The sequence below is a fragment of the Papio anubis genome, chromosome 14, assembly GCF_008728515.1.
Source record: "Papio anubis isolate 15944 chromosome 14, Panubis1.0, whole genome shotgun sequence".
Lineage (NCBI taxonomy): Eukaryota > Metazoa > Chordata > Mammalia > Primates > Cercopithecidae > Papio > Papio anubis.
The window spans coordinates 26,459,366-26,476,858 of NC_044989.1; the positions used below are offsets into that span (position 1 = coordinate 26,459,366).

Consider the following 17,493-nt stretch of genomic DNA (forward strand, 5'->3'; position numbering starts at 1 on the left):
CTCACCTCCGAGGCCTCCTCTGCCTGGGAGAGATTACAGGCGAATTCCAGGCAGCCCTTGTTAATTGTTTTTATGGGTTCTTTACCTGCTAGTTTAAAGACAAGGAAACTGAGGCCCAAAGTTCTACGTTGTTTGGCAAATGGAGTCTCCTACCCTCAGGTCCAGCAGCCACATGATTCTGCAGCAGACTGGGACCTAGAGCACATCTGGATTTCAGCCCCACCCCTGGCAACCTGCCTGCCTAGAGAACCCTCAAGATGACAGAATCCCCAGGATTCCACCATTTAGAGTAATTCTGGTATCCTGGGCATTGCGTTAAGTTGCTTAACTTTCATTCTGTCCTACAACAGCCTTCAGAGGTGGGAACAGGTGAAGAAACCATGCCCCAGAGAAGGTTAAGTGACTTCCTCTTCATGGAGCCAGTATTCCAACCTAAGTTTGCCTGATACCAGACCTGTGGCCCCACCTCCCATGCGGGTCTCTGTGGGGTCTTTGGGTTGGATCTCCTAGAGCTGGACTGGAAGCCTCATGTACTGTTGTCCTCTAGGTAACCACCCTGAAGAGAAGGGGTGGCATCAGGAACCACAGGGAACTGAGCAGCCTTTGTTCCAGTGCTGCTCCTTGGAACAGTTGATTGCAGACTCAAACCATTTTCCTGGGCAGCTCAGTCATAAAACACCAAATGCTTCCTTAAAATAGCCTCTGAGGGACGGGAGCTGTTGACAAGTGAAGCCCTCAGGTTGTGTGGGATTCCAGCAGGTTATTACAGCTTGTTGGGGAAGGGAGGGTCCATTCCACCAGCTTTGAATCCCAGGGTCCCCTGAGCTTCCCTGGGCCACAGTGTATGTCCCTGGAAGAAGGAAATGGACAGTGAGGATGATGGAGAGACTACAGCTGCCTCATCTAAAACCTGGGATCTTAAGAGCATTATTTTGGTTTTTTTTTTTTTTTTTTTAAAAAGGAAAATTGGCAATTGTATTAATCCATTCTCGCATTGCTATAAAGAAATACCTGAGACTGGGTAATTTAATTTATAAAGAAAAGAGGTTTAATTGGCTCACAGTTCTGCGGGCTATCCAGGAAGCATAGCAGCATCTGCTTCTGGGGAGGCCTTAGGAAACTTACAGTTATAGGGGAAGGCAAAGGGGAAGCAGGCACATCTTATGTGGCCGGAGTAGGAGCAAGGGGGCACGGGAGGAGGTGCCACACACTTTAAACAACCAGATCTCATAAGAACACTTTCAAGAGGACAGTACCAAGAGGATGCTGTTAAACCATTCATGAGAAATTCACCCCCATGATCCAGTCACCTCCCACTAGGGCCCACCTCCAAGATTGGGGATTACATTTCAATATGAGATTTGGGTGGGGACACACATCCAAACCATATCAGCAGTATTGGACTTTTTTCATGAAAGAGAAGGGGCACAAGAGGGTGTCTGGAGCTAGCCTCTAGAGTGTTGGTATGGAAAATCTCTCCAGTGTTTGAAAAGCATACCAGTTGCCTAGTCTTCCATTCATTGTTCAAATGAAGAAACCCAAAAAGCAGAACTTCCTAAGGGTCACACAGCCAGTTACAGGCAAAAGCCAGATGTCCTTGTTCTCAGTCCTTGCCTGTCCCGTTCTGCCACAGATACTGCAGCCAGAGGCCAGGCATGGTAGCTTATGCCTGTAATCCCAGCACTTTGGGAGGCCGAGGTGGGTAGGTCACCTGAGGTCAGAAATTCGAGACCACCCTGGCCAGCATGGTGAAACCCCGTCTCTACTAAACATACAAAAATTAGCCAGGTATGGTGGCACAAGCCTGTAATCTCAGCTACTCGGGAGGCTGAGGCAGGAGAATCGCTTGAACCCGGGAGGCGGAGTTTGCAGTGAACCAAGATCGTGCCACTGCACTCCAGCCTGGGCAACAGAGTGAGACTCAGTCTCAAAAAAAAGAGAAAAGTGTAAAGATATAAAGAAAAAATGCTTTTGTATACTTGCACAGTGTGTGTTTTAAGCTAAGTGTTATTACAAAACAGTCAAATTTTAAAGTTAAAAAGCTTATAAAGTTAAAATGTTACATTAAGCTAAGGGTAATTTATTATTGAAGAAGGAAAATTTTTCTTTTTAGAGACAGAGTCTTGCTCTGTTGCTCTCACTGGAGTGCAGTGGTATGATCCTATCTCACTGTAGCCTTAAACTCCTGGGCTCAAGCGATCCTCCTGCCTCAGCCTCCCAAGTAGCTGGCACTACAGGCATGCACCACCATGCCCAGCTAATTTTTTTTTTTCCTTTGGAGATGGGGTCTCACCACGTTGCCCACACTGATCTCTAACTACCAGGCTCAAACAATGCTCCTGCCTTGGCCTTCCAAAGTGTTAGGATTACAGGGGGAGCCAGTGCACCCAGCCCATTTTTTATACTATTTTTTACTGTACCTTTTCTAGGTTAGATGTTTAGATACACAAATACCATTGCGTTACAGTTGCCTACAGTATTCAGTACAGGAACATGCTGCACAGGTTTGTAGCCTAGGAGCAATAGGCTATACCATATAGCCAAGGTGTGAGTACACTATACCATCTAGGTTTATGTAAGTATACTTTATGACTGCACAATGACAAAGTCGTCTAACAACACATTTCTCAGAGCATATCCCCATTGTTAAGCATGGGAACTATATAATGCCTTTATTATAGATACATGACTGTATAATAAGGGCTATATGATAAGCCAGAGTTACCAGGGCACTTGGGAAACTTATTTTTTTTATTTTTTAGAGACAGAGTCTCTCTCTGTTACCCAGGCTGGGATGCAATGACATGATCTTGGCTCCCTGCAACCTCCTCCTCCTGGGTTCAAGCGATTCTCCTGCTACAGCCTCCTGAGTAGCTGGGTCTACAGGCACACACCACCACGCCCGGCTAATTTTTGTATTTTTAGTAGAGATAGGATCTCACCATGTTGGCCAGACTGGTCTCTGACCTCAACTCCTGACCACAAGTGATCCACCTACCTCAGCCTTCCAAAGTGCTGGGATAACAGACCTGAGCCACTGCACCCAGCCTACAAAATGTTTTTAAAAAAATTAGCCAAGTGTGATGGTGCATTCCTATTAGTCCCAGCTACTCAGGAGGCTGAAGTGGGAGGACTGCGTGAGTCCAGCAGTTCAAGGCTGCAGTTAGCTCTGACTGCACCACTATACCCCAGCCTAGGCAATAATGCAAGACCCTGTTGGGGGGGTAGGGGGAAACGTGTGTGTGTGTGTGTGTGTGTGTGTATGTATATACACACACGCACAAAACAGAATTTACCATTTTAACCAGTTTTAAGTGTACAGTTAGTGGCATTAAGCACATTCATAGTGTTGTGCAACCATCACCACCATCCATATCCAGAATTTTTCATCTTCTCAAACTAAAACTCTCCACCTATTAAATACTAACTCCCCATTCCTCCCCCACTCACTGGCAACCACCATTTTACTTTCTGTCTCTGAGTTCAATTATTGCAGGTACCTCATACAGTATTTTTTTTTTTTTTTTTTTTTTTTGAGACGGAGTCTCGCTCTGTCACCCAGGCTGGAGTACAGTGGCCGGATCTCAGCTCACTGCAAGCTCTGTCTCCCAGGTTTATGCCATTCTCCTGCCTCAGCCTCCCGAGTAGCTGGGACTACAGGCGCCCGCCACCTCGCCCGGCTAGTTTTTTTGTATTTTTAGTAGAGACGGGGTTTCACCGTGTTAGCCAGGATGGTCTCGATCTGCTGACCTCGTGATCCGCCCGTCTCGGCCTCCCAAAGTGCTGGGATTACAGGCTTGAGCCACCGCGCCCGGCCCCCTCATACAGTATTTGTCCCTTTTTTTTTTTTTTTTTTTTGAGACAGTCTTGCTCTGTTGCCCAGGCTGGAGTGCAGTGGCACAATCTCAGCTCACTGCAACCTCCTGCTCCCAGGTTCGAGCAATTCTCCTGCCTCAGCCTCCCGAGTAGCTGGGACTACAGATGCGTGCCACCACCCCCTGCTAATTTTTTGTATTTTTAGTACAGGTGGGTTTTCACCATGTTAGCCAGGATGGTCTCAATCTCCTGATCTCATGATCCACTGGCCTCAGCCTCCCAAAGTGCTGGGATTATACAGGCATGAGCCACCACTCCCAGCCTTGTCCTTTTTTTTTTTTTTTTGAGACAGATCTCACTCTGTGGCCCAGGCTGGAGTGCAGTGGCACAATCATGGCTCAGTTCAGCCTCAACTTCCTGGACTTGAGCGATCCTCCCACCTCAGCCTCCTGAATAGCTGGGGCAACAGGTGTGCACCTCCATGCCCAGGCTAATTTTTTTTTTTTTTTTTTTTTTGTATCTTTGTTAGAGGTGGGGTTTCTTCTTTCTTCTTCTTTTTTTTTTTTTTTTTTTGGAGACAGAGTCTCGCTCTTGTCACCTAGGCTGGAGTGCAGTAGCACAATCTCAGCTTGTTGCAACCTCCGCCTTTCGGATTCAAGCAGTTCTGCCTCAGCCTCCCGAGTAGCTGGGATTACAGGTGTGCGCCACAACACCTGGCTAGTTTTTGTATTTTTAATAGAGACGGGGTATCGCCATGTTGGCCAGGCTGGTCTTGAACTCCTGACCTCGGGTGATCCGCCGGCCTCGGCCTCCCAAAGTGCTGGGATTACAGGCGTGAGCCACCACACTCGGCAAGATGGGGTTTCGCCATGTTGGCCAGGTTGGATTCAAACTCAAGGGATCCAAACAGCTCGGCCTCCCAAAGTGCTGGGATTACAGGTGTGAGCCACCGCACCCCGGCCCAGCATTTGTCCCTTGGTGGACTGCCTTATTTCACTTAGCATAACGTCCTCAAGGTTCATCTATGTTGCAGCAGGTGTCAGAATTCCCATTGTGGTATACGCCCCATTTTGTTTATCCATACATCTGTTGATGGGCATTCAGGCTGTTTCTGCCTTCCGGCTGTTGTGAAGAATGCCGCTATCAACACGAGTGTGAGAGTATCTGTTCAAGTCCCTGGCTATATTTAAATTCTTTTGGATATTTAGCCAGAAGTGGAATTACTGGATCATCTGGTAATTCTATTTTTGATTTTTTGAGGAACCACCAATACTATTTTTCACAGCAGCCGCAGCATTTTACACTCCCACCAGCAATGCACAAGGGTTCCATGAAATTACTAATTTTATAACTAACTTTTTTCCTGATTACATGTTCACTGTACTACATTTAGAAAATGCAAGAAATAAAATTTAGAAAATTAAAATTCCCCTTACTCTACATACTGGGACAGGACTTGAATTTTTATTATCCCCAACAAAGGGAAGAGAGCGTTTTTCTGGGACGATTGCGTTGCTATAGTGCCGAGGCCTGCCCTGCCGGAACCCAAGCTCCGCCGATCCCGCCGTCCCCGCGACCCCAAGGATCAGCAGTTGAAGTTCACGCAGTTGAACTGGCTTCTGAGTGTATTTGTGGATAATTCCTGGGAGGGTCGCAGACACGACATGGGGTTGTCACATTCTCTGTGGGTCTGTTTCCTCGTCTTTAAAAGCCGTCTCTGCGTTGCTAGGGCAAAGCATAAAATGTTTAAGGAAAGTGACTTGTCTAGAAAAGCACGTGCTACAAACACACCATCTACGTTCCGAACTGAGCTTCGGTGTTTTGACTCGAGGGCACCTGAGGACGTCAGTACGGTCCCGCAAACACCAGCACCCAGATTGGCAAGCAGGGGCAGGAGAATTTCCCGCCCCCTCTTACTTCTTTAGGTGTCTATTGGTTGATTTTACCATCAGTCGCCCCTATCCTCCTATCATCGCCGCTATTTGTTCATACTCTCATTGGCCCTACCTGCAGTCGCTCTACGTAAGGGGCGTTCCAGAGTCAGCCACTGGAAGTCGCTGGATTCGGGTTTTAAAAAACGCCGGCGGTGAAGTGGGCGGAGCGATCGATTTGAACACGAGCGGCGCGGACTGCGGCCAAGCACCGGCTACTGTGAGGCTCGCGGCCCAGCGCTCTCTGGGCTCCCCAGAAGTCAGCCTTTCGCCCCCGGACCCGGCCGCCCGAGCAGGAGCCGTGGGGCCGGGCGCCGGCACCCTCCGCGGCGTGCCATGGGCCCGCGCCGCCGGAGCCGCAAGCCCGAGGCCCCGAGGAGGCGCAGCCCGAGCCCGACCCCCGGCCCCTCCCGGCGGGGCCCCTCCTTAGGTAACTGGCCGCGGCCGCATCTCGTAGAGGAGAAAACCGAGGCTCGCAGGCGGAGCCCGGATCTTCCGAATCCCGATCCCGTGGCCTTCCCTGCTGGGGGACAACGCGGTTCCGCCGTCTGGCATCCGCTCCGGGCACGGGCGGTGGCAGCCCTGCGAGGGACTGGAGCAAGCGGTTCCGAAAGCGGGAAGGGACCGGCGCAGCCGCTTGGCTCCTAACGCCGTCTTCTTGTTAGGACTAGCGGTTACCCAGCGCCCACCGCCGACCAGGCATTGCGTCCCACTGTTCGTGCGTTATCTCAGCTTTATATCGTGCCCATTTTACAGCTAATGAGAAAGCCAAGGCACAAGCCAGGGAGCTTGAGCAGAGTCACACAACTTGTTCTGGCGGACATGGGATTTCCAATCCTCTGTGTTTGTGCATTTTTAGATTGCACAAGTATTGACTACTTTCGGTGACGATTTCAAACAGGAGTCCTCTTAGGAGGCGTCTTTCAGGTTTTTTTTTCCCTTCCGGGACAGGCTGTTAGGCCTCGAACCGAGGCCTTCTGCGCTGCTCACGCTGTTGCGTTCCAGAGCTTGTGTCCGGGGAAAGAGGGGCCAAGGTCTGTGTCTTCATTGTCTGTGTGGTAGGCTGGTGGATGGGAGACCCAAGGGCAGGAGGAGGCAGATGCCTGTGTGGTACACGGTGGCAACAGCTGCTTTACTTATCTCTTAACTCTTGCTACATAGCTAGGAAGAAGATGGGAAGTGTATTGTAGAGTTTGTCTGTTTCATTGTTTTTTGTAGAGACTCGGTCTCCCTATGTTACCCAGGCTGGTCTCAAACTCCTGGTGATCCTCAAGTGATCCTCCTGCCTGGGCCTCCCAAAGTGCTGGGATTACAGGCATGAGCCACTGTGCCTATAGGCTTTTTGGTTTTTTGTGTTTTTTTGAGACCCATCGCCCAGGCTGGAGTGCAGTGATGCCATCAGGGCTCACTGCAGCCTCAACTTCCCAGGCTCAGGTGATTCTCCCACCTCAGCTTCCCGAGTAGCTGGAACTACAGGCATATGCCACCATGCCGGCTAATTTTTTGTATTTTTAGTAGAGATGGGGTTTTGCCATGTTGCGGCTGGAGTAGGTTGTTTCTAGATGTTGCTGTTGCGGATGGGATTTTTTTTCTTTCCCAAAACACAAGCATTTAACCTTTGCATCCAGCCAACTTGCTGACTTCTCGTTCATCCTAGTCTCTTTTAGTTGCTTCAATTGAAATTTTTAAGTAGACTATTATGTCATCTGCATATAACTTTAGAATCTTCCATTTTCGTCTCTAAACATTTTATTTCTTATTGTATGGTATTAGTAAGGCCCTGAGACTCACTAAGAGTGGTGTTTTGGCCATCTTTGTCTTATTTGTAATTTTAACAGGCATATGAAGTATGATGTTTGCTGTTGCTTTCCAAGGTAGAAGCATCCTTCTACTCCTGATCAAATGGAAGGTTATCTCAAATGGGCAGTCAACACTTCTTGGCAGTCCTACCACCTTTGTCTGGTATTCTTTCTTCAGTTTTAGAGACGGAGTCTCACTCTGTCGTCCAGGCTGTAGTGCAGTGGTGCTATCTTGGCTCATTGCGGCCTTGACCTCCTGGGCTCATGCAATCCTCTTGCTTCAGCCTCCCGAATAGCTAGGATGACACGTGCGCCACCATGCTTGACTATTTTTAAAGCTTTTTTGTAGAGACAAATTGTTTTGTCTCTACAAAGAAAAGCCATCGTGCCTGCCCTTTGTCTGGAATTCTTGCTTTTCCATTCTCCCCATGACTATTTCATACCTTTTTCTCCTTCCTCGACTTCCTACAGCTCCATTCCCCCTACTCTTAGCCAATGATGGCCTTGACTAGGTGTCCCCCTTCCTATCAAAGCTCTTCCTCCTTCTACATGGGGTCTTGGTCATATCCTTCTTTCACCTACAAAGGAGCTTTCTACCTGTGCTTAGATAAATCCAGACACTTAACACTGGCATTGGCACATGTGCTCTAGCATTTATGATCTTTTTTTTTTTTTTTTTTTTGAGGCAGAGTTTCCCTCTTGTTGCCCAGTCTAGAGAGCAACGGTGATCTCGGCTTACCGCAACCTCCACATCTTGGGTTCAAGTGATTCTCCTGCCTCAGCCTTCCGAGTAGCTAGAATTACAGGCATGCGCCACCACATCTGGCTAATTTTGTATTTTTAGTAGAGATGGGGTTTCACCATGTTGGTCAGGCTGGTCTCCAACTGCCAACCTCAAGTGATCCTCCTGCCTTGGCCTCCCAGAGTGCTGGGATTACAGGTGTGAGCCACCGCTCCCAACCATATTTATGATCTTAAGAGAAAGGGCAGGGGTGTCTCCTTGACCCCACATTCTCACTTCCCTATACCTCCCATTTCTCTCTATTTCCCTTCATAGCTCTCCTTTTAAAATAGCCAGACTTGTTAGGTCCACATACATTGCGTCTGATTCCTCACTTCCTAGTGACCCTACAACCCACTCCAATCTGACTCCCCACAACCAGTATCCCACTTCTAATTTGCTTGAACTACTCCTGTCAGGGTCACCAGCACCTTTTGTAGTGCCAAATCCAGTAGGCGGGTCTGTGTTCTTACTGTGTCTCAGAAGCATTTGACGCAGTGGGCCTCTTTCTCCTTGAAGCGTTCTGTTCCCTTGGCTTCCATGCCACTGTGCACTCTGGCAGTTCTGCTTAGTGTTCTTTACTGCTTGTGCTGCCTCCCTCCGCTCCTTGATGTTGGACTTCCTTGACATTCTTTTCCTTTCTACCCCCTCCCTAGATGGTCTCATCTCCTCAGTGGCTCTAAATCCCACCGAGATTTACATTGACAGCTCTCAAATTTATGTATACCTGGATCTCTCCTCTAACCCCAGATACCTATATCTAACTGCCTTTCTATCTGAAGGCTCGTGGTTATGTTAAACTTAACACACCCAAAACTGAACTTCTGGTTACTCCCCTCCAGCTCCTTCATCCTCAGTTTGCCCATTTCAGTAAATGGCACAACTACCCACCCAGTTGTTGAAACCACAAGCCTGGGAGACCACCATCTCCAATACAAATGCAGGTCCAGATAATTCTACTTCCAAACTGCTCCTTAATCACTCCATTTCCACCATCTCTGCTCCCACTACCCTAGTCCAAGCCACCAGCGTCTCTCAAGAGCAACTGTGAGAGCCCCCTAATCAGCTGCTAATCCACTTCCACTCTGTCCCTTTCCACTTCTTTCCTTACACAGCAGCTGGAGTGACCTTCAACATCTCTATTCTGCTTAAAACTCTTCCCTGGCTGCTGCTTATGTTAGGATTAAATTCCATCTCTTCATGTTGGCATTTCAAGACCCAACTACTAAATTTTTGATCCCAGTTCTTTTCCATGATCTCTCTAATTGGTTACTTTTCAGAACCACTTGTCCTTGGTTCATGGATTTCATATCTCTGTTACCTCTCTGAGATTATTATCCATTTTTCTCTCGAGGTTTCTATCTCTTTTCTCTATTAACTCAATTTCGTCTGGTATTGGTTATTTTGTTTGTTGAGTTTGGTTCCTTTCTTTCATGGTATTGGCCTTCTTAAATTGTTGGGTGATCTTTAGTTGTGTTCATCTTCACATTTTCTGTGAATGCTATGTCTTGTTTATTTTTTTATTTTATTTATTTATTTTTGTTTGTGACGGAGTCTGGCTCTTGTTGCCCAGGCTGGAGTACAATGATGCAAGCTCAGCCCACTGCAGCCTCCACCTCCTGGGTTCAGGCGATTCTCCTGCCTCAGCCTTCCAAGTAGCTGGGATTACAGGTGCCCGCCACCCCGCCCAGCTAATTTTTGTATTTTTAGTAGAGATGGGTTTCTCCATGTTCGTCAGGCTGGTCTCGAACTCCTGACCTCAGGTGATTCACCCACCTCGGCCTTCCAAAGTGCTGGATTACAGGCATGAGCCACCGCACCCAGCCCTATGTCTGTTTATTAAAGACTGCCTCCAGTGACTGGATTGCCAACTGGTGGTGGGGAGGGAGGGAGGTGTCAGTAGCTTGTCTCCTGGGTATGGGTCCTCCCTCTTTTAAATGTCACCAGTCTCCTGGACACTGCCCTGTTTCATTGGCTTATGTTCCCTAGCCTCACCCAGGGATGATCTTCTCTGCCGGCTGCCTGGCACAGGCCGTCTCTGGATTGTCTCACCTTCCCCACTTGCTCTTGCAGCTCTTCTAACACTTTGTGATTAGTTTATTGTATTAAATGCCTTCTGTTGAACTTGGTGTAGAGTCTCTTTCCTTGGCTGGATCTTGAATAACATTTCTGAAACAATTTTATCCTTCAAAATGTTATTTTTGTATTTTGTTTGTTTGTTCAACTTATCAGAGGTTCACTCATCTTGGTCCTTGGTTGTAATTATGGAGCAACTGTGCTGTTTTTTCTTTAACTTTCATTTTCACTAACTTATTATCTAATATTTCTTTTGTTCTATCTTGTTGTGGTTTACTTTAATAACTCTCTAATACTTAATTTGAATGCTTAGCTCAGATATCTTTTAATGTTCTTGTTTTCTAATAGGTACACTTTAAGGCTATGCATTTTCCTCTAGTGCTATTTTGGCTGTATCTCATAGATTTTGGGGTATGGGCTTTTTATTGTTATTCATTTCTAAATAGTCTAATTTCAATTAAGTTTCCTCTTCAACACAGGGTTAGTTAGAAGAAACTGGTTTTTATATTCATGGGTTTTTAATTTCTGATTAGAGAATTTGACTTTTTTGATTTCTATTTTTGGGAATATTTTTAAGGTTATTTTCTTTTTTGTTCTTGTTGGAACCAGGATTTGAGCCAAAGACTCTGACTCCACAGCCCAGGTGCCTGACACTGGCACTGAGTTAGGCCATTCTTTACACAGGTCTCAGCTTGGCCACTAATGAGGGCTGACCAACTGTCTTCACCTCACTGAGCCTCAGGATAATCAAGACAAGAGAATTGTACTAGTCCCTCAGATTCTTTCCAGCTGTAAAAGACAAATAAGAAATCTAAAAACAAAATAATTGAGCTTCCAGTCTAGGTGAGAAAGATCTAAGACTTGTACAAAGTCCTGCAAAGCCCAGAGGAGGACGGTCATCCATCTGTTTGGAAGGGATCAGGATTCGGGAAAGGCTTCATGGAAGAATTAGCATTTAAAATCAAATGCAGAGGATCATTCACTCATTCATTTAACAAAATATTTATTTAGCACCTATTTGCCGTTTTCTAGTTGCTGAAGATAGCAGCAAAATAACTATATATCAGGTTGATGCAAAAGTAATTGTGGTTTTTGCCATAACTGCAATGACTTTTGCACCAACCTAATAAAAAGACAAAAATCCCTGCTCTGTGGAGTGTAGGCACATAGATATAGTTTAGTGATTTGACAGCTTACCTGACTCAGCCAAGCTGTGAGGCATCACCTATTTTCCACTGAACTTACCTTTCTTTTGCTCAGGCCCTTCCTCCCGTCAACATGGTCGGCGGAGACAAGCTTGGCTAAAGGAGATCCGAAAGCTTCAGAAGAGCACACACCTCTTGATAAGGAAGTACCCCTTCAGCCGCCTGGTGAGCTCTGGGAGCTTCCCACCAACCCCTATACCACCCTCCTTTTTAAAATTTTCCCAGATATTAGGGACCCTACTGTCTCTTACCTAAATGACCAAGGGATCTCTTCTGTAACCTGGTAGGGGAATCTTTTCTGAAAACATGAGCCCTCCAAGAGCACCTTGTACTTCTTTATGGAATTGATTTCTAACCCCTACTACCTTTTTAAAACTGTAGTTTTTGACTATATAAATAGGAACTCTCTCATTTGTCCACTCTTGGATCCCTTTTCCTATCCTGGGAGATTGCTTCCCATCACCCAGTTACTGGTGATTTCCCCATCACCAGTAAGAGATCCGCCAGTTCCTAAGCTCCCAGGAGTCAACACCTGCTCCTAATTGGGTCCTAAGATTAAGGGCCAGGAAAACATAATGGAAAGGGGGATTCACTGGAACTCATGGAGGGCATCATTGTCCCTTGAATCTCTCTTCTGTTACTCCCTACTCCTACTCCTCCCCATCCCCACTCCTTCACAGGCAAGAGAAATATGTGTTAAATTCACTCGTGGTGTGGACTTCAATTGGCAAGCCCAGGCCCTATTGGCCCTACAAGAGGTAAGAAGGCACCAAGGCACAATTGGGTGAGGGCTGAGTGGGAGAAAGAGGCAGCCTAGAATTCTCCAAGGCTGACTGGAGTGTCACATGCTGAATCTGACCTCCTGGAAAAGAACAACAAGGTAACCCCTGAGGGTTTGGAGGCTGGATTCTGTGTGGTGATAGCAGAATTCCCTGGCAAAGTTCGGTCTCATTCTGTGAACAGTTTCCTACAGTCCTTTGTGCCCTCAGAGATTAAGTTTAGCGGGTCTGCAAGAAAAAGCAGCCTATGCCCCTTCATCTATGTCCATCTTTTTTTCTCTTTCTGTCTCCAGGCAGCAGAAGCATTTCTAGTTCATCTCTTTGAAGATGCCTATCTCCTCACCTTACATGCCGGCCGAGTTACTCTCTTCCCAAAGGATGTGCAACTGGCCCGGAGGATCCGGGGCATTGAGGCGGGACTCGGCTGAGCTCCTGCGCCCAGTGTTTCTGTCAGTCTTTCCTGCTCAGCCAGGGGGTAAGCGCACCTGCTTTCTCATGACTAGGGCTGGAATTTCTCAAGGAATTTCCTTTCTCCATCCTTAGTCCCTTGCCACCTCACCTTCCCTTTGTTCTCTAGTAAAGGTTTGATCTAGTTTTGACTGCCTGGGACTATGTGGCTTGTGCCCTTTTGTACAATGTTAGATAAAAGATATCCTTCTATTATGACCAGATGACCCCAATTTCTTTTGGTTGTTATTGTTGTTGTTTTATTTTTATGAAACAGGGTCTCACTCTGTCACCAGTGGTGCCGTCGTGGCTCGCTGCAACTCCTGCCTTGGCCTCCCAAAGTGTTGAGATTATAAGAATCAAATGACCTCATTTTGATTAAGAGAAAACTTTCTCTTTTTTGATTAAGAGAAAGTTTTCTTACTTTTGAAAATGGCTTGTTAGTAAGTGTGTTTCCTTAATTTCAGGGATGATACCAGGGACTCTCTGGAGCCGTGATTAGATCCAATGGACTCTGCCATGCTGTCTGGACTTTGCTGTCTCTGAACAGTATGTGCATGTTGCTTTGAACTTTTTTTTTTTTTTTTTTTGAGAAGAAGACTGCGTGACTTTCCTCTGTAACAGAGGTAATATATGAGACAATCAACACCATTCCAAAGGCCTGAAAATAATTTTCAGATAAAGAGACTCCAAGGTTGACTTTAGTTTGTGAGTTACTCATGTGACTATTTGAGGATTTTGAAAATATCAGATTTGCTGTGGAATGGGAAAAAGGATATGTACTTATTATTTTAGATCTTTCTGTAGTATTTACATTTTTTACTATGTGTACATTTGTACTTCTATTTGACACATAAGGGAAAAAATAAGAGGAGAACACTTTGAGCAGTTGCCTGGAAGGCTGGGTATTTCCAGCATATAGACCTCTGCCCTTCAGAGTAGTCTCACCATTAGTGGCAGCATCAAGTAACTGAGTGGACTGTGCTTGTCAACACGTGTAGCTTTTCAGAAACTTAATTGGGGATGAATAGAAAATCTGTAAGCTTTGATGTTCTGGTTCCTTCTAGTAAATTCCTGTCAAAATCAATTCAGAAATTCTAACTTGTAGAATTTAACATTTTACTCTTGTAAATCATAGAAGATGTATCTTATCAGTTCAGGATTTTAAAGTACCGTTTCGATGCTTTTACAGGTATTTTCGTAGTATCTTTGTAGAGAGATAATAAAAATCAAAATAATTATTTAATGAAAATGGACTTACTGTTATAGCATAGAGATTATACTATACTTTTTGTACGTTAACAATAAGTTCTTTGTTTGCAAACAACCACAATTTAAACAAGATAATTAAGGGAGGTGGTTTTGCTTCTGATGGAGTAGAGTATGACCAGATGAAAACCTTGCCCTTCTGTTGTAACTGAAAGCAATTTAAAAGATTTCCAGAGACATGAGAAGTGTCGCCCAAAGTGAAAAGTATGTGGTGAAAATGATTAGTGAGGGCAGACTACTAACAATGATGTGTCAGTCAACTGAGGTCAGAGACAGATTAAAGAGATGCACAAAGTTCTATTGTTTAATACTTTTTTTTTTTTCCTGAGACGGAGTCTCTTTCTGTCGCCCAGGCTGGAGTGCAATAGCACGATCTCAGCTCACGGTAACCTCTGCCTCTTGGGTTCAAATGATTCTCCTGTCTCAGCCTCCCTAGTAGCTGGTATTACAGGCATCCACCATCATGCCTGGCTAATTTTTGTATTTTTGTAGAGACAAAGTTTCACCATGTTGGCCAGGCTGGTCTTGAACTCCTGACCTCAAGTGATCCACCCGCCTCAGCCTCCCAAAGTGCTGGGATTACAGGCGTGAGCCACCACACCCAGCCTGTTTAATAAATTTTAAGCCTTTGGAAAAACCTCTTCCTGTTTGACATCAGCTTATTTTTATGCAGGCATTCGAATAAAGCTTATCTAGTCACAAATATATTTAATGTTCTTGTCAATGTCGTTAGTTAGAAGAGTATAATCTTCCTCTAGTTTTCGTTAAATTGACACTTCTCAGCTCTCTTGAAATTGTACTAACCAGTATATTGCTGCAATACATGTACATCACGTTCAAATGCCAGGCAGGAAGCGGGCTCTCAGCACCACATGGTATTTATATGATAACATGAGAATAAGTGGTTTACATCATGATATTGTTACATAATATTGTTACAATTTACTATAAATTTTGAGCACTTATGATGTTGTTGGGTTTTTTGTTTTCTGTTTTTCCCAGATGGAGTCTTGCTCTGTCACCCAGGCTGGAGTGCGGTGGCATGATCTTGGCTCATTCAACCTCCACCTCCTGGGTTCAAGCAATTCTCCTGCCTCAGCCTCCCGAGTAGCTGGGATTATAGGCCCACGCCACCACACCCAGCTAATTTTTGTATTTTTAGTAGAGATTGGGTTTCACCATGTTGGCCAGGCTGGTCTCGAACTCCTGACCTCGTAATACACCCACCTCAGCCTCCCAAAGTGCTGGGATTACAGGCGTGAGCCACCATGCCTGGCCGGGGTTTTGTTTTATGTATTTTTTAATTTCTTTTTTTAATTTTTAATTTAATTTTATTTTTTGTAGGGGCAAGGCTTTGCCACGTTGCCTAAGCCGGTTTTGAACTCCTGAGCTCAAGCAATCTACCTGACTCGGTCTCCCAGAGTGCTGGGATTACAGGTGTGGGCCACCACTCCTGGCCATATTTATTTTTGAGAGAAAGGGGGGTCTCGCTCTGTCACCCAGGCTGGAATGCAGTGAAGCAATCATAGCTCGTTGCAGCCTCAAACTCCTGGGCTCAAGCAATCCTCCCACCTCGGCCTCCCAAGTATTTTGAACTCTAGATGCTTGCTGCCATGCCCTTGTTTTATTTTTTTATTTTGTTTTTCCCTACTTTCAGGGTGATTTCATCAACATTCTTTTCTAACCTTTCAATTGAATTTTTTATTTCTGATTTCATGTTTTTAATATCCAATTAACTCCTTATTTTGGGAATGTAACTTTTTTGTAGTATTCCAATCAGTCAGCATTCACTTAAAAAAAAAAACAAACAAACAGAAATAACTCCAGATATTTCAAGCAAAAAGGGATTTGGTGGAAGGGGTTGGCTATAGTAATGTCAGGAAGGCTGGATGAGCCAAAGAGAAGAGGATGCTGCCCATAGATCAGGAAGCTCCCAGTGCCCACCCCCACTGCTACTCTGCTGGAAGCACAGCCCTGCCATCATTGCATTGAACTGTACCACTGCCACTGAACAAAGTCAGGATCCCCTACTGTGACCATTGTATCATGCCCGGCTGACTCTGCAATATCATTTTGATGTGTCTTCAGTATGGATTTCTTTTTTTTTTTTTTTGAGTCAGAGACTCACTCTGTCACCCAGGGTGGAGTGCAGTGGCGTGATCTCCAACTTTCTCAGTTTTCTTTGATAGGAGAGTGGTCCAAATGACCTTTTCTGCCATTACTGGAAGTTGAAGTTTGATGTGTCTCTTGATTTTCTCATACTCATCATTACTTTAGTATGTACTTATTGCCATTAAAATAAAACAAAAATAACTTAAATTTATTCAACATCAAACATAACACATGCTATCATATATAACAATCAAGACTCTCAATTGCAAGTTTGGGAACCCCAACTCAAACTGACTTAAGAGGAGAAGGTTCATGTAAATGAAAAGCCCAGAGACATTTCTGGTTTCACTACAGTCAAATCGAAGAGCTGTAACAAAGTCATGAGATTTGGTCTCTCCATCCTTTTCTGCTTCTGTTGGTATCACTTTCAGGCAGGCCTTCAGAACCTGTGAATTTGGCATGTCAAGTGGCAAAGGGGAATTAAGAGTGCTAATCAGCTGACATTAAAATAGGGAGATTTTAGAAGAAAAAAAGGACAAAGCAAAAAATGGGGAGAGTACCTTGAAATTTTGGGAGGGCCCAATGTAATCACAGGTGCCATTAAAAATGGAAGAGGGAGAGAGAGGCGTGTTAGAGATAGGAGTGGGGGAATGGTCAGGCACATGCAACATTGCTGGCATTGAAGATGGAGGGAGAGATCACAGACTGACGAGTCTAGGTGGCCTCTAGCAGCGAAGAGGCAAGGAAGCGGATTTTCTTCTAGAACCTCCAGAAAGGAAAACAGGCCTGCCCATACCTTGATTTTTAGCCCAGCAAAACTTGTGTCAGACTGCTAAACTACAGAACTGTAAGAATAAATTTGTGTTTTAACTAAACCACTAAGTTGTTGCTAATTTGTTACAGCAGCAATAGGAAACTAATACAAGTGGTTTCCCAAGGAAATTTGAGGCTTCTTAACAGGTAAGAGAGAATGTAGGCAGGGCAGACAAAAATAACAGATGTCTACTATACCACATACGGTGTTATGGTAGACATTGGTTTTCATCCACAGTTCCAGGCTTATAACTCCCATAGCCCCTGTTAGTTCTTTTGTTGTAATATTGGGTGTGTGTTAGGCCTCGGGAAACAGAATCTCTCCTTCTCCTGCCCTCCTTTCACCTGCCCCAAGGCAGGACTCTGATCTTTTTCAGGCTTTCAGATTGTGGGTCTTAAGATCCTCCCCAGGGAGGTTCTCCCTATATCCTGGGGGAAGGAATGCTGAGGTCTTGAAGCTTCCAT

General features: G+C 45.4%; 1 protein-coding gene across 2 annotated transcripts; it reads left to right on the forward strand.

Moving 5' to 3' along the window:
* The first annotated feature begins 4,604 nt into the window (after nt 1–4,604).
* Nucleotides 4,605–14,086, forward strand: CENPA (centromere protein A). 2 transcript variants are annotated; one of them, XM_003908381.4, is made up of 5 exons: nt 4,605–6,177; nt 11,664–11,773; nt 12,289–12,366; nt 12,681–12,862; nt 13,302–14,086. In XM_003908381.4, the coding sequence occupies exons 1-4, from the start codon at nt 6,084–6,086 to the stop codon at nt 12,813–12,815; spliced, it is 417 nt and encodes a 138-aa protein (XP_003908430.1). In that variant the 5' UTR covers nt 4,605–6,083; the 3' UTR covers nt 12,816–12,862; nt 13,302–14,086. The 2 variants fall into 2 exon arrangements, 1 of the variants encoding a protein (XP_003908430.1); XR_636203.3 differs by having other exon boundaries at nt 5,864–5,967.
* Nucleotides 14,087–17,493: the final 3,407 nt, after the last annotated feature.

Excerpts from the sequence above, each read along its gene's own strand:
- CENPA (XM_003908381.4), top strand. The coding sequence starts at position 6,084 with ATGGGCCCGCGCCGCCGGAGCCGCAAGCCCGAGGCCCCGAGGAGGCGC. Across the intron at positions 6,178-11,663 it reads CCGGCGGGGCCCCTCCTTAG|GCCCTTCCTCCCGTCAACAT; the intron begins GTAACTGGCCGC and ends TCTTTTGCTCAG. Across the intron at positions 12,367-12,680 it reads CCCTATTGGCCCTACAAGAG|GCAGCAGAAGCATTTCTAGT; the intron begins GTAAGAAGGCAC and ends TTCTGTCTCCAG.